This window comes from Mandrillus leucophaeus, unplaced genomic scaffold (assembly GCF_000951045.1).
Source record: "Mandrillus leucophaeus isolate KB7577 unplaced genomic scaffold, Mleu.le_1.0 Scaffold1093, whole genome shotgun sequence".
Classification (NCBI taxonomy): Eukaryota; Metazoa; Chordata; class Mammalia; order Primates; family Cercopithecidae; genus Mandrillus; species Mandrillus leucophaeus.
Window position 1 is genome coordinate 402972 of NW_012099132.1, and position 14799 is coordinate 417770.

Consider the following 14799-nt stretch of genomic DNA (forward strand, 5'->3'; position numbering starts at 1 on the left):
CATCTTTATTTCTGCCTTCATTTTGTTATTTACCCAATAGTCATTCAGGAGCAGGTTGTTCAGTTTCCACGTAGTTGTGAGGTTTTCAGTGAGTTTCTTAATCTTGAGTTCTAATTTGATTACACTGTGGTCTGAGAGACAGTTTGTTGTGATTTCTGTTCTTTTACATTTGCTGAGGAGTGTTTTACTTCCAATTATGAGGTCAATTTTAGAATAAGTGTGATGTGGTGCTGAGAAGAATGTATATTCTGTTGGTTTGGGGTGGAGAGTTCTGTAGTTGTCTATTAGGTCCACTTGAAGATCAGACTTTTTAATGTTCTCGGTATAGTATAACTTGATTCAACTGGGATAAACAAGCTTTACCAACAATCCTTGTTACCAAACGACCTTCATCCTATATTTCCTATGTTGCAGGCACTTGGCAGGACTCCAATTACAAAATGCAAAGGAACAAAATAAACACCAATATTGCACAATGCTCCTTGGCATACAAAAGAAGAGTAGACATTGTGTGTTATAGTGAGCCTCGTTGCATAATGGCAATTACTGTTAAAATTACATTTTTTGGCTACCTTCTATACAGAGTTAGTAGCAGATTCCTAAATGGAAATCTGCTAAATGGTGATGATGCTGCCCTCTAATCTCTTTAGTATTTGATGATCCCATCTAACTTTGACAGTTTAAAATGTCTCTTCTTTTTATAATTTTTTTTTTTTTTTGAGACGGAGTCTTGCTCTGTTGCCCAGGCTGGAGTGCAGTGGCGCAATCTTGGCTCACTGCAAACTCCGACTCCCGGGTTCATGTCATTCTCCTGCCTCAGCCTCCCGAGTAGCTGGGACTACAGATGCCCACCACCACGCCCGGCTAACTTTTTGTATTTTTAGTAGAGATAGGGTTTCACCGTGTTAGCCAGGATGGTCTCGATCTCCTGACCTCATGATCTGTCCGCCTTGGCCTCCCAAAGTGCTGGGATTACAGGCGTGAACCACCGCGCCCGGCCTGTCTCTTCTTTTTAATATTCCTTCAATTTAATATTTAATATTCCTTAATATAGAACCTATAGACTAAGACACCTCAAGTAGCCCTTGATGAGTTACTGTATTATATTACACAACACATAAGCTTGATCTGCTCTGACCAGAATGTAAACCCCTTGTTTTGTACGTACGAAACGTAAGCTTAACCAGCTCACAAGCTCCTTCAGGGCCAGAAACCATGTACAGCTTCCACATATTTTTATTGATTGATTGACTTTTTGCCTTTTAAATTTGAGTTTTAGAATTTAAAATTCAGAAAGTCGTGGCAGAGATAAGAGAAGGAGCGTCTGAATGCTGAGAAGAGTTTGGCTAGAGATGGTTGGAGAAGAGAGAGGCTGCTGGATGGTCAAACTCCAGGAGATGATCATCTTCCCACTGCATCCCACCTCCACCCTCAATAAAACCTGCACAATCACCATCCTCAATTCCCTGTGCAACTTGGTTCTTCCTGGACGCTGGACAAAGACCTAGGTACTGAGAGGACACTGAGCTGGTTAACACTTAAGCCGTTTGCAGATGGCAAAACTAAAAAAGCACTGTAACACATGCCTACTTGGGCTTTGGGAGTCGCAGGCACCCACCCCTAGACGCTACCATGGGGCCAGAGCCCCAGAACACTCGTCCCCAGCTCCTGCAACTGCCCATCTGTGTGCTTCCCCTCCCATAAGTGGTTTGAGCATGTAGAGGGTGAACAGACAAGCCACACCCGTTACATGTCCTGCAAGGCTGGGGGCAGGGGTATCAGGGAATTCTCCCGTTTCATGAAGACTGAATCTTGAGAATTACCACTGTTCTGTTATTTGATAGGTATGTCACAGAGTAGAAGAGGTTGGGAAATCATGCTTCCAGGAGTCATCACTCAATTTGAGAACAGTTACTACAGAGCTCTGGGAAGAAAAGTAGATTAATTGCTTTGCTTACTTCAAACATTCCTTTTTTGTTCTTTAAACTTGAGTATCTTTACTTTATATCCACCTTAATTCCTTTCCCTACCTGAAGAAGGTGTGGCTTTCAGATAAAGCCATGCCAATAAAAGATTTTTAAATGTGGGGTACTGGGATACTGGACAGGGCTAAGTTGCTAAACTGGGAAGGCCAGAGAAGGTGAGTGAAGTGGGTTAGACTAAGGAAGGGGAGGTTGCCTTCCTTAGTCACACCTGCCAATCACTCAGACTCTGCTAAAAGGGAAGGCCCAGTTGGTACTGTGCTGTCCTCTGCAGGTAGTCACCTGTCCAGGCAGGACAGCCTTGGCAGCCAGTCATTTCCTGGATGCCAAAGCAGGCAGAGGACACATCTCTGGGTCCCAGGAATAGCAAAGCATTTTACATAATGACTTACTTGGTCTCTGTTTCCCTCTCTCAAAAAAGTAAGATTTAATTTTTCCTTTCCAAGAAAGTTAGTAAAAGGAGAAAAGGAAAAGGAAAATTAGTATTTATAAAATATTGGCATTTGGTTTTAATGTAGGTATTTATTTTAATGGAAACAGCTACCAAGTCCATGTGCCAAGGGGAACTAACTCACCACACTGGAGGGGAGGTGGCAGAAGCGCTCCTCCATCCTGCTCACTTCGGAATCCTACTGTGTCCTAAACCAGGCTGTGTGCTGGGGTGGGGACAGTTTTGCACATGTGCTGCAGAGCCTAACAGCTTATACATCTATAATGCTAAGGACTAGATTTACTAACCTCTAAGGTCCATAAAATCAAATTAGAAGCTCAGTGAAATGTTTTCTGTAGGCATTAAACAAATATTTGTTGAATTGAACTATCTAACAAATGAAGTCATATATTAGAATTAAGTGATAGTATGTAAGGATGCTTTTGCCTTACCTGTCATGTCTCAATACAGGTGTGGGCAACACGCTTGTCAGAAGCCATCCGAATTCAGCCAGAGTGTGCAGCAGAGGGCCATAATCTGTTTTGATTTCACATCCCTGCATGAATAAGCATAAGAGCTCATACTCTAATGGCAGGGACAACCAACTACACAATTACAACAAAGGGTGATACGTGTTAGGATGAGGGGAGTTCACTTTCATCCGCTGCAGCCTTCCTGGGCTTCATGTTCTGCTCTGCTTCCTTCTAATAATTGAACCAAGTTAGAAACACTGGTAAAGGAGAGAGGTTTCCATCCCGTTGTCCGAAGTTTGGGCCTTCCTTTGGTCTTGTTAGGGCAGTGGTTCCGGAAATTTAATATATGGGGTTGGGAAGCTGGGAATCTGCATTTTATTTTATTTTATTTTAAGAGAGGGTCTCATTCGTCCATCCGGGCTAGGGTGCAGTGGCACAATCATAACTCACTTTAACCTCAATTTTCTGGGCTCAAACTATCCTCGTGCCTCTGCCGCCTGAGGAACTGGGACTACAGGTGCATGACACTATGCCTGGTTACTTCTTAAATTTTTTTGTAGAGATGGGGTCTCACTATGTTGCCCAGGCTGGTCTTGAACTCTCAGGCTCAAGTTATCCTCCCATTTCACCTCCCTAAAGTGCTGGGTTACAGGTGTGAGCCGCTGTGCCAGGCAGAGTCTGCATTTTCACATGAGCTCCTTAGGGGATTTGGATCCAAGAAGTTTCTAGAACACATTTTCAGAAACACTGGTCTAGAGACCAGGAAGTGAGGACAAGAGTGGAACCCTACTGTGTCCTAAATACCACTATCGTGGTATTGAAGATGAGAGGTGCTTGGGTGTGGGGAGTCTTTTCACCACTTTTTACTTAATTTGGAATTGAGTTTTGCTTGGAGCTTTACCTCTTCCCCCAAATCCTTTTTCCCCACTCAGTGGGTTTTCTGGTTTCTTTGAAAATGGGCTATGTTTCTTAACCTGTGTACGGTCAGAAAGGTAAAAGTGTCCCTGAAACAGCCTGTCAGGGAAGGCCTCACACACAAAACAGAATATACCTGAATTCAGTGTGTACACCTCAAGGGCAGTCCATTCAGTGACATCTGAATTCAGGGAGCACAACATCAGCAGCAATGTCATCTCTGATTGTGAAGGACAATGCTGTGTGTACATGTTTGGCCTGGTGAGAGAGAGAACATCTTTTGGATATTTTTGCCTTTGAAAGTCATTCATAAGGTTAAAAAAACCTCAGTCACATTGGTTGATTGGAGACAAAACACTAGGTGAGTGACTGAATTTTTTTATTTCAATCAGTTGCCACAGAATGCTGTAAAGAGAAGCTCAGTGCCAGGAGATGTTTTTTTGGCTTAAAATTTTTGGGAACTTACTGCTACTTATGCATAGTTAATTATTTCTCTATCTTGCAAAAACATTTAACATTGGATAAAGCAAATTACCTTTTCACAAATCTGAAAGAAGTGTGTTCATGCATTTGTGATGAGATTCTAAACACTAAACAAATATGTGTTTAAGGATACTGCATGTGCCAGGCACTGAAGAGCTTTAACATGTAAAATAAAATATGTATAGCCTGGGCAACATGGCGAGACCCTATCTCTACAAAAAATACAAAAAAATTAGCTGAGTATGGTGGTGCATGCCTGTAGTCCCAGCTACCTGGGAGGCTGAGGTTGGAGAATCACCTGAGCCAGGGGAAGTTAAGGCTGCAGTGAACTGTGATGCACTCCAGCCTGGGTGACAGAGTAAGACCCTGTCTCAAAAAACAAAAAACAAAAAACAAAAAAAAACCCAAACCAAACATATATATATTATATATATTGTATTTATATATGTAAAGCTAAATTGTCAGAAAACTGCAGCTCACCTCAATAACAGTCCATTGTTCTACTACGATGGCATCATTTCCTTTCCTACTAGAACCTGGAACTCCAGAACCTTCTTCTTCATAGATAAAAAATCCTTCCAAAGATTTAGGCAAATGTTCCCCTGTGAGGAAGAGGATACAATTAAGAAGGGTTGTAAATACTAAGTGGCTCGTAAAACCATCTAAATCCTTAAATAACCCACATAGGAAACTGAAGGAAAAACATTGCAATTAAAAAACATTTGTTTTGGCGGAATCAATAATATCCTCCTCCTCATGGAAAGTTTTTCTTTCTCCCCAAAGATCAACAGTTTTTTTTTTTTTTCACTTCACTGAATTAAAATCCAACTATACACATAAAAACTACAATAGCAAAAACAAGATAAAATAGTGTGGCACAGTGAGAAGCGAGTGGAAAATCAATCTAAAAGGCATCTGGAAGTGATCTTCATTTTGAAATCAAAATTTGGTTGTGGGTCTATCCGTTGTATGCATGTTAATTATACCATTAAGAGAAACAGCATAAAAATGTTAATATTGGAAATTAAAGGCATGATATTAAAATTAATGCTAGGTAAGTTTACTTCAAAAGACCTAATCACGGAACAATTCTTTACCTCATTGATGGGTTAAAAGGGAAAAAAAAGAAAAACAGGGACAGGAAGACCCTAAACAGAAGTCATTGTCAAAAGAATTCCTGCTGGGAAGGAAGTTTTAAGGGAGGGCCTCTTTGACTTTTTCTTGAATAGTTGACAATAACCAGCTGGCCTACACAAACTGATTTTATGGAAGTTCTTTTGTCTCCTATTTTGCTATAGGAGACATTTTTCCCATGCTCATGTGCTGGTTAATTAAACATTTCGGTTTCTGTGCAGCACAATGTCACATTGAAGTTTCCCTGGTTGACAGCTCTCTAAATTCTAAAGGTCTGAAAAGTTTTCAAATGATCTTTTAAGCTTAAAGATAAAAAAGACAAAAGTAATTTTAATGTAATTTTCTGTTTTAATTTTTATTATCAGGCTATAAATTTTAAGAGATAAATCATTATTATTATTGTTTTTAAAATTATTATTATACTTTAAGTTCTAGGGTACATGTGCATAACGTGCAGGTTTGTTACATATGTATACTTGTGCCATGTTGGTGTGCTGCACCCATCAACTCGTCAGCTCCCGTCAACTCGTCATTTACATCAGGTATAACTCCCACTGCAATCCCTCCCCCCTCCCCCCTCCCCATGATAGGCCCCGGTGTGTGATGTTCCCCTTCCCGAGTCCAAGTGATCTCATTGTTCAGTTCCCACCTATGAGTGAGAACACGCGGTGTTTGGTTTTCTGTTCTTGCGATAGTTTGCTGAGAATGATGGTTTCCAGCTACATCCATGACCCTACAAAGGACATAAACTCATCCTTTTTTATGGCTGCATAGTATTAAATCATTATTATTATTTTTTTGACATCATTCATGGTTACGGCAGAACACCATGAAGAATTTGCATTGTTCAGAGTGGTTCCCAAGAACCCAGTAGGCTGGGCGCAGTGACTCACTCCTGTAATCCCAACACTTTGGGAGGCCGAGGCAGGCAGATACCTGAGGTCAGGAGTTCGAGACCAGCCTGACCAACATGGAGAAACCCCATATCTACTGAAAATACAAAATTAGCTGGGCATGGTGGCGCATGCCTGTAATCCTGGCTACTTGGGTGGTAGAGGCAGGAGAATCACTTGAACCTGGGAGGCAGAGATTGCGGTGAGCCAAGATCGTGCCATTGCACGTCAGCCTGGATGACAGAGCAAGACTCCATCTCAAAAACAAAAGAAAACAAAAAGAAAAATGAAAAACAAACAAAAAAACCAGTAAAGTTTAGTTTCCTAGTTCAAATTGGTTTTCTAATTACAGTATATATTTCATTTCCTTTAAATGTACTTATTTACCATCACACCAAAGTGACCAGTGGAATCAAATTTGTTTCTGATTGAAAGTTTAGGGCATCACTGGATCATCTTTACAATTGTACATGCCCCAAGTTCCCTTTTAGAGGTATGTGTTTTAAAATTAGTTGTATGCTGTGATAATTACACAGTTAATTATAATCTCCTCCTTTCTTACTTTGGGATTATATAATGTGAAAACTCTGGGCTTTGTGGCTCCAGGTCTGTTTTCTTGCTCTCAGTATTTGAAGACACTAGCACAGTCCTACCTTGCTTTATTGTGCTTTGCTTTACTGTGTTTTGCAGATATTGTTTTTTTTTTTCAAATTGAAGGTTTGTGGCAATCCTGCATTGAGCAAGTCTATTAGTGCCATTTTTCCAAAGGTGTGTACTCACTTCATGTCTTGGTGTCACATTTTAATAATTCTTGCAATATTTCAATGTTTTTCATTATTATTCTGTCTGTTATGGTGGTCTGTGATCAATGATCTTTGATGTTACTATTGTAATTGTTTTGGGCCACCGGGAACCATGCCCATATAAAATGGCGAATTTAATTGATAAATGTTGTGGGAGTTCTGACTGCTCCACTGACTGGCCCTCCCCGCATCTCTGTCCCTCTCCTTGAGCCCCCCATTCCCTGAAATTAGGCCAATGAATAACTCTGAAACAGCCTCTAGGTGTTCAAGTGAAAAGAAGAGTCATAAGTTTCTTATTTGAAATCGAAAGCTGGGAATCATTATTAAGCTTAGTGAGGAAGCCATGTCAAAGCTGAGACAGGCAGTGAAGTAGGCCTCTTGTGTCAGTTAGCCAAGTTGTGAATGTAAGGGAAAAGTTCTTGAAGGAAAATAAAAGTGAATGAATGATAAGAAAGCAAAACAGAATTCTTGATGATATGGAGACAGTTTTAGTGGTTTGGATAGAAGATCAAACCAGCCACAAGCAGTCCCTTAAGCCAAAGTCTAATCCAGAGCAAGATCCTAACTCTATTCCATTCTATGAAGGCTGAGAGAGGTGAGGAAGCTGTGGAAGAAAAGTTGGAAGCCAACAGAGGTTGGTTCATAAAGTTTAAGGAAAGAAGCTGTCTCTATAACATAAAATTGCAAGGCAAAGGAGCAAGTGCTGATGTGGAAGCTACAGCAAGTTATCTAGAAGATCCAGCTAAGAGAATAGATAAAGGTGGCTACACAAAATTACAGATTTTTATTTATTTATTATTTATTTATTTATTTTGAGACAGGGTCTCACTCTTTCACTCAGGCTGGGGTATGGTGGCGCGATCTCGGCTCACTGAAACCTCTACCTCCCCAGGCTCAAGTGATTCTCCTGCCTCAGTGTTCCAAGTAGCTGAGATTACAGGTGCATGCCACCACACCCAGCTAATTTTTGTTTTTTTAGTAGAGATGGGGTTTCACCATGTTAGCCAGGCTGGTCTCGAACTCCAGATCTCAAATTATCCACCTGCCTCAGTCTCCCAAAGTGTTGGGATTACAGGTGTGAGCCACCGTGCCCGGCCTAAAACTACAGATTTTCAATGTCAGTAAAACAACCTTATAGTGGAAGATGTCATCCAGGACTTTCATTGCTAGAGAGGGGGAGTCAATGCCGGGCTTCAAAGCTTCATAGGACAGGTTAACTCTCTTGTTAGGGACTAATGCAGCTGGTGACTTTAAGTTGAAGCCAATGCTTATTTACTATTCTAAAAATCCTAGGGCCCTTAAGAATTACGCTAAATCTACTCTGCCTGTGATCTAGACATGGAAAACAAAGCCTGGATGACAGCACATCTGTTTATAGTATGGTTTACTGAATATTTTAAGCCCACTATTCAGACCTACTGCTTGGAAAAAAAGATACCTTTCAAAATATTATGCTTATTGACAACGTACTTGATCACCTAAGAGCTCTGATCAAGATATACAAGAAGATTAATGTTTTCTTTTCTTTTCTTTTTTTTGAAAACGTAGACTTTTAATAACTGCTTTTATCACCAGGTTAAGCCATGCAGTTATGAAGTAGTTAGAAATTTCTGAAAGGGTGCTATAGTTAAAAGAAAAAAAAGCTGATTCTTACACATATATTATCTAGCACTTCATGGGGACACTACTGTTCAAAAGGCCCTGACCAAATAACTCCCAAATGAAACACTCAACCCAAGGTTGTTTTCAGCCCACTGCTAACGAAGCTGGGTGCAGAATGCAAAGCCTCTAAAAGGAGATAACACAAAGTCAGGTGAGTAGGGCCATTGGCAATGCTCAGAGCCAGCCAGACTCCAAACAGGGAGTCTGGTTTTTTTCTGGGACACTCTACTTGAATTATTGTTTAATTAGTCAACCATAGATCTTCAAAAGAGACCAATTAGTTAACATGATAAAAAGGTTACTGCATTCTTTGGACTGCATTCTTTGGTGTCATAATTATAGTTAGCAAATTCTGACAGTTTTAATGAAAATAGCCTCCACCATTTTGCAAGTATGAAGATAACTTATTTATCCACAGGGCTTTTAATGTCTGCTGAACAGCAATACATGACTGATAAGCTATAAATGACACTGTTTTATGATAGAAAAATACTAGTTTTTTTCATTTGTTATTTTAATAGGCATTCACTGTTTGAGTCAAGGTTAGGCTTGTTAAGTGATTAAAAGCAATTTTATGACAGCAGCATGTACTTATTTTATTCTAAAAGAATAAAATTGATAAACAGAAACAGTTTTTATATTTGTTTGCAACCTGCAAAATTGAGTTATTTTGCTGATATAAAACACTAAGAACTCACTTGAGGACCATGCCACCTTCTGAAAAGGCCGCACACCTACTTCTTAAATGGGTTACAGTTACAGTGTGTCCCACACTCGTCCAGAGCATAATAAGTGAGCAACTGACTGCTCTTGACTGTCCCTTCCCCAGCAATAGCACTGATTGTGTTGGGGACAGCCACAGAGCAAAGCTGCACAGCCAGATGGAGGAGACTTTATTTAAAGGCAAAATACCAAAATGGCTCTCTGGTGTAGGTGATTTCTACTTTCACACTCAGCTTGTACATGATCCCCTAACCTTAATTTCTTTCTCCTTAAGGGGCTGATTTGGACTGACTTGTTGAGAATGGTATCCATTATTAATGTCAGGAGGGAAAGGGATTTCTGTGGTTACATGTAAACTTGTGATAGGTCTGCAGAAGTTACAGGTGAAGAGGGCAGTGAGGAAGTCAGCCACGATCCATCTATGTGAAGGTCATACCAGCTTCATTGTACACTTTGAAGACTTTCTCAATGGCATTGACATAGGCAGCTATTCTCAGGTCCAGTCCCAGGTTAGTTATACTTCATGACTGTGCACATAATTTGCCTGGTAGAACGCTCCATTGTGTATGCTAAGCCAGAGTGCACGATGTCTTTCTCAGATGCACCCGATATCCTGTCTTGGATCTCTGCTGTGGATACAATGGGAACAGTTCCACCATGCTTTCCAAATTTTCCTTCTAAACTCTCTTAAACAGACATGAGCAAGTTGTAGTTAGAATCCCTTTCATATTTGAAGGTCAAATGGCCATAGCTGACATGATTCAGATTCTTCAGCCACTCAAAGTAAGATACTGTCACTCCTCCAGCATTCAAGTAGAGATCTGGAATAACCACAATGTTTCTCTCCAGGAAGATCTTGTCAGTTTCTGGAGTTGTTGGCCCATTGGCACCTTCAGCAATGATCTTGGCTTTGACTCTGGGTGCATTGGATTTGGTCAACGGCTTCTCACTGGCAGCTGGAATCAGTATGTCACAGTTGGCCTCCAAGATGCTTCCTTCATAGGGCTTTACCCTGGGGAAGCCCAGAATGGACCCATGTTGCAATTTGAAGTCTTCCAGTTCCTTTGGGTCAATACCATCTGATTCCACATGCTCCCATCAGACTCACCAACAGCAATACATTTAGCACCAAAACGATGTAAATATCTCATGGAGTGTAGGCCCACATTACCAAATCCCTGAACAACAAATGTTTTATCTCCAAACCCTGGTGTCATTCCTAAAATGCTCATGTAAGAAGCTTCATTGATGAAGTCTTCAATCTCACGGAAGACACCACGGCCAGTAGCAGAGATGCGTCCATGGATTCCCCCTTGGCTGATGGGTTTACCAGTAACACAGGCGTGTGCATTAATGTCATAGTGCCCTTTGGTGCTGGCATAGGTATCAGCGATCTAGGACATCTCCCCCTCACCTTTGCTCATGTCTGGGGCAGGCACATCAATGCCAGGACCAATACAGCCCTTCTTTGCTAGCTCCATGGTGAACCTCCTTGTGATCTTTTCCAATTCATTATCGGTATAGTTCTTGGGATTGATCTTAACACCAGCTTTAGCAGCCCCAAATGGCACATCAACCACTGCACACTTGTATGTCATCAGAGAAGTCAAAGCTTTTACTTCATCTACACTCTCATCAGTGCTGTAACAGATACCCCCCTCTGCAGGGCGTGCGGTGCTGGCTGTGCTGGGCTCGGCAGCCTTCGATGACCTCCCAGGAGCGGTCGTTGCGCCGGATGGGGAAGGAGAGACTCAGCACTTGGATGCAGGGCTTGATGATCCGCAGGATGCCGCGCACCCGGTTCCGCTTCTGCTCCTCGCTCTCACGGGTTCTCAGGTCCTCCACCAGCTTGTCCTCCACGATGCTGGCGCCGCGGTCGAAGAAGTCCTCCACCATCTTGAAGAAGTTGGGGTCGTCCTCGCGGTCGGCCACCGCCTCGCTGTAGTGGCGCCGGGCGGCCAGTGCGAACCCCGGCTGCGGGGCGGCGGCGGGCTGTCCCCGGGCCTGGCCCAGCAACGCAGCGGAGTCTGCGGCCGCTGAGCCCAGGGCTGCGGGCCCGGCCCGGTACAGCAGCAGCGCCTCGCCCAGGCAGCGGTACATGGCGCCAGTCGGAGGGGAGGTGCGTGACGGTCGCGGAACAGGCGCGCTTTCTCAGAGTCCCCGCTACTAGGGAGGAAGAAGATTAATGTTTTCTTGCCTACTAACACAACATCCATTCTGCAGCCCATGGATCAAGGAGCCATTTTGACTTTCAAGTCATATATTTAAGGAATACATTTTGTAAGGCTATAGCTGCCATGGATAGTAATTCCTCTGATGGATCTGGGCAAAATAAATTAAAACCTTCTGGAGAGGATTCACTATTCTAGATGCCATTAAGAACATTTATGATTCATGGGAGGAGGTCAAAATATCAACATGAACAGGAGTTTGAAAGAGGTTGATTCCAGTTTTCATGGATGACTTTGAGGGGTTCATGTGGTGAAAATAGTGAGAGCTAGAATTAGAAGTGGAGCCTAAAGATGGGACTAAATTGCTGCAATCTCGTAGTAAAGCCTGAATGGATGAGGAGTTGCTTCTTATAGATGAGCAAAGAAAGAAAGTGGGTTCTTTCTTTTTTTGTTGTTGTTTTTTTGAGATGGAGTCTCACTCTGTTGCCCAGGCTGGAGTGCAGTGGCGCGATCTCGGCTCACTGCAACCTCCACTTCCCAGGTTCAAGTGATTCTTGTGCTTCAGCCTCTTGAGTAGCTGGGAATGCAGGCATGCACCACCATGCACAGCTAATTTTTGCATTTTTATTTATTATTTATTTATTTATTTTTGAGACCGAGTTTTGCTTTTGTTGCCCAGGCTGCAGTGCAATGGCATGATATTGGCTCACTGCAACCTCTGCCTAGATCAATCAAAGGTTCAAGCAATTCTCCTGCCTCAGCCTCCTGAGTAGCTGGAATTACAGGTGTGTCACTATGTCTGGCTAATTTTGTATTTTTAGTAGAGACAGGGTTTCACCATGTTCGTCAGGCTGGTCTTTGTATTTTTAGTAGAGATAGAGTTTTACCATGTTGGCCAGGGTGGTCTCAAATTCCTGACCTCAAGTGACCCTCCTGCCTCGGCCTCCCAAAGTGCTGGGATTACAAGGGTAAGCCACTGTGCCCAGCCTAGAAAGTGGTTTCTTAAAATGGAATCTACTCCTGGTGAAGATGCTGTGAACACTGTTGAAATGACAATGAAGGATTTAGAATATTACATAAACTTAGGTGATAAAGCAGTTGGAGGGAGGGTTTGAGAGGATTGACTCCGATTTTGAAAGAAGTTCTACTGTGGTTAAAATGCCATCAAACAGCATCATATGCTAGAGAGAAATCTTTCGTGAAAGAAAGAGCCAATTGATGCAGCAAATTTCATTGTATTATTTTAAGAAATTGCCACAGCTGACCAGGCACAGTAGCTCATGCTGTAATCCCAGCACTTTGGGAGGCTGAGGCGGGTGGATCACTTGAGCTCAGGAGTTCAAGACCAGCCTGGGCAACATAGTAAGACCCTGTCTCTAAAAAAATAGCCAGCGTGGTGGTGCATACCTTGCTTGGTCCCAGCTACCCAAGAGGCCAAGGTGGGAGGATTGCTTGAACCCGGGAGGCGGAGGTTGCAGTGAGCTGAGATCACATCATTGTGCTCCAGCCTGGGCAACTGGGCGAGACTCTATGCCAAAAGAGAAAAAAATTAAATTAGAAATTGCTACAGCCACCCCAACCTTCAGCAACCACCACCCTGATCAGTCAGCCGCCATCAACACAGAGGCAAGACCCTCTACCATCAGGCTGGTCTCAAGCTCCAGGCCTCCAGGGGTTCTCCCAACTCGGCCTCCCAAAGTACTGGGGCTACAGGCATGAGCCACTGTGCTGGCCCATTCTTTTCAAATATATTCATCTTACATAAAAGCCACTCAGTCTTAAAGTAATATTGACACTCCAGGAAGAGTTATATTCTGCAAACTTGTGAACTTGTGTACTCCTTGGCACAAGGCTGCATCTCCTGAGGGTACTCAAACCCTGGTTTGAAAAGCACATGTTTGAAGGGCTCCCAGAGAATGGTTTACTTTTCTGGACATGTCTTGTCTTTTAGCAGGACATGACATTGACATTCTTGTAAAGGTGCAGAGAGGTAACACTCCATTGTAGTATTTTTGGTTCCCGTGTCATTTTTGGTATTCAGCTGCCCAGAGTTGGGCCCAGGAGCATCTTTGAAGTAGAGGGCAGGCAGGTATGGTAACTCTAAAAAGAATCTTAGCCTATCGACTTCTTTCCATCGCCACCATCATCTCTCAGGGACCACTGCAACAGCCTCTTAATAGCCTCTCCACCACACTTCCACTCTTGACCTCTGTGATCCATTTCTCATAATGAGGGCAAATAAGTTCCTCTCCTCTCCTCTCCTCTCCTCTCCTCTCCTCTCCTCTCCTCTCCTCCCCTCCCATCCCTTCCCGTCCCCTCCCCTCCCCTTCCTTTTCTCTCCTCTCTTTTCCTTTCCTTTCTTCTTTTTTTGAAATGGAGTCTCACTCTGTTGCCCAGGCTGGAGTGCAGTGCAGTGGTGTGATCTCGGCTCACTGCAACCTCCACCTCCCAGGTTCAGGAGATTCTCCTGCCTCAGCTTCCTGAGTAGCTGGAACTACAGGCGCCCACCATGCCCGGCTAATTTTTGCATTTCTAATAGAGACGGGGTTTTTCCATGTTGGCCAGGCTGGTCTTGAACTCCTGACCTCAGGTGATCCGCCTGCCTCGGCTTCCCAAAGTGCTGAGATTACAAGCGAGAGCCACCGCACCTGGCTAGAAATTCTTTAAGAAATGCAAATGAGATTATGACTCCCTCTTTAAATCTTTAATGAATGAATTGGAATAAGTATCTTGGTAAAAGCACACACTCCATCTAGGTGGCTCCACCACTTTCCAGTTGTGTGAATGCAGGCACCTTATGTAAAATCTCTGTGCTTCAGTTCCTTCATATGTACAAGGAGAATAAGCATGGCCTGGCACGACGGCTCATGCCTGGAATCCCAGCACTTTGGGAGGCCAAGGCTGGAGGATCACTTGAAGCCAGGAGTTTGGGACCAAGCAGGGCAGCAAAGTGAGACCATCTCTACAAAAAAATTTTAAAAATTAGCTGGGCGTGGTGGTATGCATGGAGTCCTGGTTACTGAGTCTGAGGTGGGAGGATGGCCTCAGCCCAGGAGTTCAAGGCCAGTGAACTATGATTGTGCCCTTGCACTCTGGGTGACAGTTGAGACCCCATCTACAAATAAATAAA

At 43.0% G+C, this 14799-nt stretch overlaps 1 protein-coding gene and 1 pseudogene across 2 annotated transcripts in view; both read right to left on the bottom strand.

Annotated features, from left to right (window-relative positions):
• The window catches only part of RFTN2 (raftlin family member 2), a 91301-nt gene that overhangs the window by 32998 nt on the left and 43504 nt on the right, over window positions 1-14799 (bottom strand). The window contains exons 6-7 of the mRNA XM_011989138.1: window positions 4764-4885; window positions 2865-2968 (exon numbers count right to left, since the gene is read on the bottom strand). Of these exons, the coding sequence (XP_011844528.1) occupies window positions 2865-2968; window positions 4764-4885 (226 nt within the window). The remainder of the gene's footprint in view (window positions 1-2864; window positions 2969-4763; window positions 4886-14799) is intronic.
• On the bottom strand, window positions 9918-11670 carry LOC105546028 (annotated as a pseudogene). The gene has a single exon (XR_001007035.1). The product of XR_001007035.1 is annotated as a glutamate dehydrogenase 1, mitochondrial-like (transcript).